The 2088-nt window shown below is 39.0% G+C and overlaps 1 protein-coding gene and 1 long non-coding RNA gene across 2 annotated transcripts in view; one reads left to right on the forward strand and one right to left on the reverse strand.

Moving 5' to 3' along the window:
- tlr18 (toll-like receptor 18) overlaps positions 1–2088 on the forward strand; it is a 13478-nt gene that overhangs the window by 8274 nt on the left and 3116 nt on the right. Inside the window, exon 2 of the mRNA XM_032517875.1 lies at positions 491–1485. Coding sequence (XP_032373766.1) covers positions 491–1485 — 995 coding nt within the window. The remainder of the gene's footprint in view (positions 1–490; positions 1486–2088) is intronic.
- The window catches only part of LOC116690720 (uncharacterized), a 12040-nt gene that overhangs the window by 3498 nt on the left and 6454 nt on the right, over positions 1–2088 (reverse strand). The window lies entirely within an intron of this gene.

A 2088-nucleotide genomic window follows, 5' to 3' on the forward strand; every position in this document is an offset into this window, starting at 1 on the left:
TTTTTTGAAAGAATGAATATGAAAAATATAAATGTATTACTTTTTCGCGGAACAAAAAGATGCCGGGGATTAGATGCCAGTTTATTTGTGGCACCAGTTTACTTTTATTTGATGGAATGTACTCATTGTGAAGAAGAGCAGTGTTGTGCTCCAGACAACCTTTTATTTTTGAGGATTTGAATGCTTAAGATAAGTTATTAAAGGTAAGCAAGAGAGAAAGAACGGAGAAAGAACAAAAGATAACTAAATGTACTGGAAGAAGAGTTGAGACTAACAGAAAAAAAAAAAAAAATCAGTATTTCAAACTTGTACTTGAGCAAATATACCTCCTGTATCTCTGGAGAGAGGCTTACATAGTTTTGTAAAAAAATAAATAAAAAAAATAATTATAATCAAGTTACAAAAGTCATTGGGGGCAATGTTCTGTGCTCATTAGATCAAAGAATAAAATACCAATGTTTAATCTCTCCTTTTCTTGTTTCTCTACAAGTCTGTCACAATGATTTGGACATCGATTCATTTCAGTGCTCTTCTTCTTGGAGCACTCACATCCCCAACTCCACCTTTGCCCACCATCGCCAACACTGACGGAGGACCCTGTCGCATTTACAACTCTGGCCGCTCTGCAGACTGTCTGGGGAAACAACTTAACAGTATCCCTTGGAGACATTTCCCATCAACACTGGAAAAAATAGACCTCTCCTACAATGAACTTCAAGCTGTTCGTGCTGACGACGTCCTCCACCTCCCTAGGCTTCTCGTCCTAAAGCTGCGGTACAATAACATTTCACACATTGACAATGATGCCTTTAAAAACAACAAGCGACTGGAATATCTTGACATCTTCAATAACTCCCTACAGGAAATTCCTGCCACAGCCCTGAAACCTCTTTTGAATCTCAAAACTCTCTACATGTCTAATAACCTTTACAGACATGCCACGTTGGCCCATAGTTTCTCCAAATTTGTCAAACTCCAAGTTCTGTCAATGGGAGGCCCTCTGGTTAAGGGACTGAAGAAAACAGATTTTCAACCCTTGAAGAATATTGGCTTACAAGCTTTTGCTATTAAATGTTCCTCCAATCTAAGTTACTATGAGCCTGGAAGTTTAGAAGTAATCCAGACAAAGGAGATGGGCTTTGACATGGCCATAGATCAACGCCCAAGTGCTCTCCCTCACATGCTACGTGACCTTGCCAACAAAACCTTCAGCGCCATCCAGTTCCGCAACCTCTTTGAGTTCATGTACTACATGGGGGAGGAAGACATTTTCCAGGGTCTAAAATACATCACAGTCAATGAGCTCGTCTTTCACAGGGGTAAATTCAATGAGAATCTCCTCAGGATGGCTTTAATGAACTTACAAGTCACCCCTATCAAACGTTTGAGACTTCAGTACATCGACTTTGCCCGTTCACCCACATTTGTTGATAGTGGAGCAAGTTCCAGCATCACCAACCTGGTCCTGGATAAGTTGGATCTTTGGTGAGTATCTTCTCATTTTGGGCAGTTGTGGAAGAAGTATTCAGATCCTTTACTTAAGTAAATGTAATGATACCACACTGTAAAAATACTCTGTTAAAAGTAAAAGTCCTGCATTGAAAATGTTTCGTAAAGGAGAATTCCGGACAATTCTTACCTGAATCTTAACAACTATAAATTAAATAGGCGATTACTGTCAATAGAAAGAAAAACAAACAGAATTGGTGCAAGCAAACTGGAGGTGCTGCTGTTGCGTCTAGAGCTCCCACTTAGCTAAAACGGCAGTTGTGGGGGCATGTTCTTATATGTTATACAGCTAGCAGGGCAAGACAGGATAGGTGAGGTCAAACAATGTCTTAAAGTATTAAAAGTAATCAATTCCGAAAATTCTTCACATTTTGTACATTGGAAACCAAAAAAACATTGAAAGTGCCAAAACAAAGCTTTAAAAAAAGTGTCAAAAAAAGCATAAAAAATCAGCTGGACTTGTAGGCTGTTATATTGCTGGGTAGTTTCATTTATTACATGGTTACATGTCATTTAGCTGACGCTTGCATCCAAAGCCACTTACAATTGCTATATATGTCAGAGGTTGCACACCTCTGG

The sequence above is a fragment of the Etheostoma spectabile genome, chromosome 6 (assembly GCF_008692095.1).
Source record: "Etheostoma spectabile isolate EspeVRDwgs_2016 chromosome 6, UIUC_Espe_1.0, whole genome shotgun sequence".
NCBI lineage: Eukaryota > Metazoa > Chordata > Actinopteri > Perciformes > Percidae > Etheostoma > Etheostoma spectabile.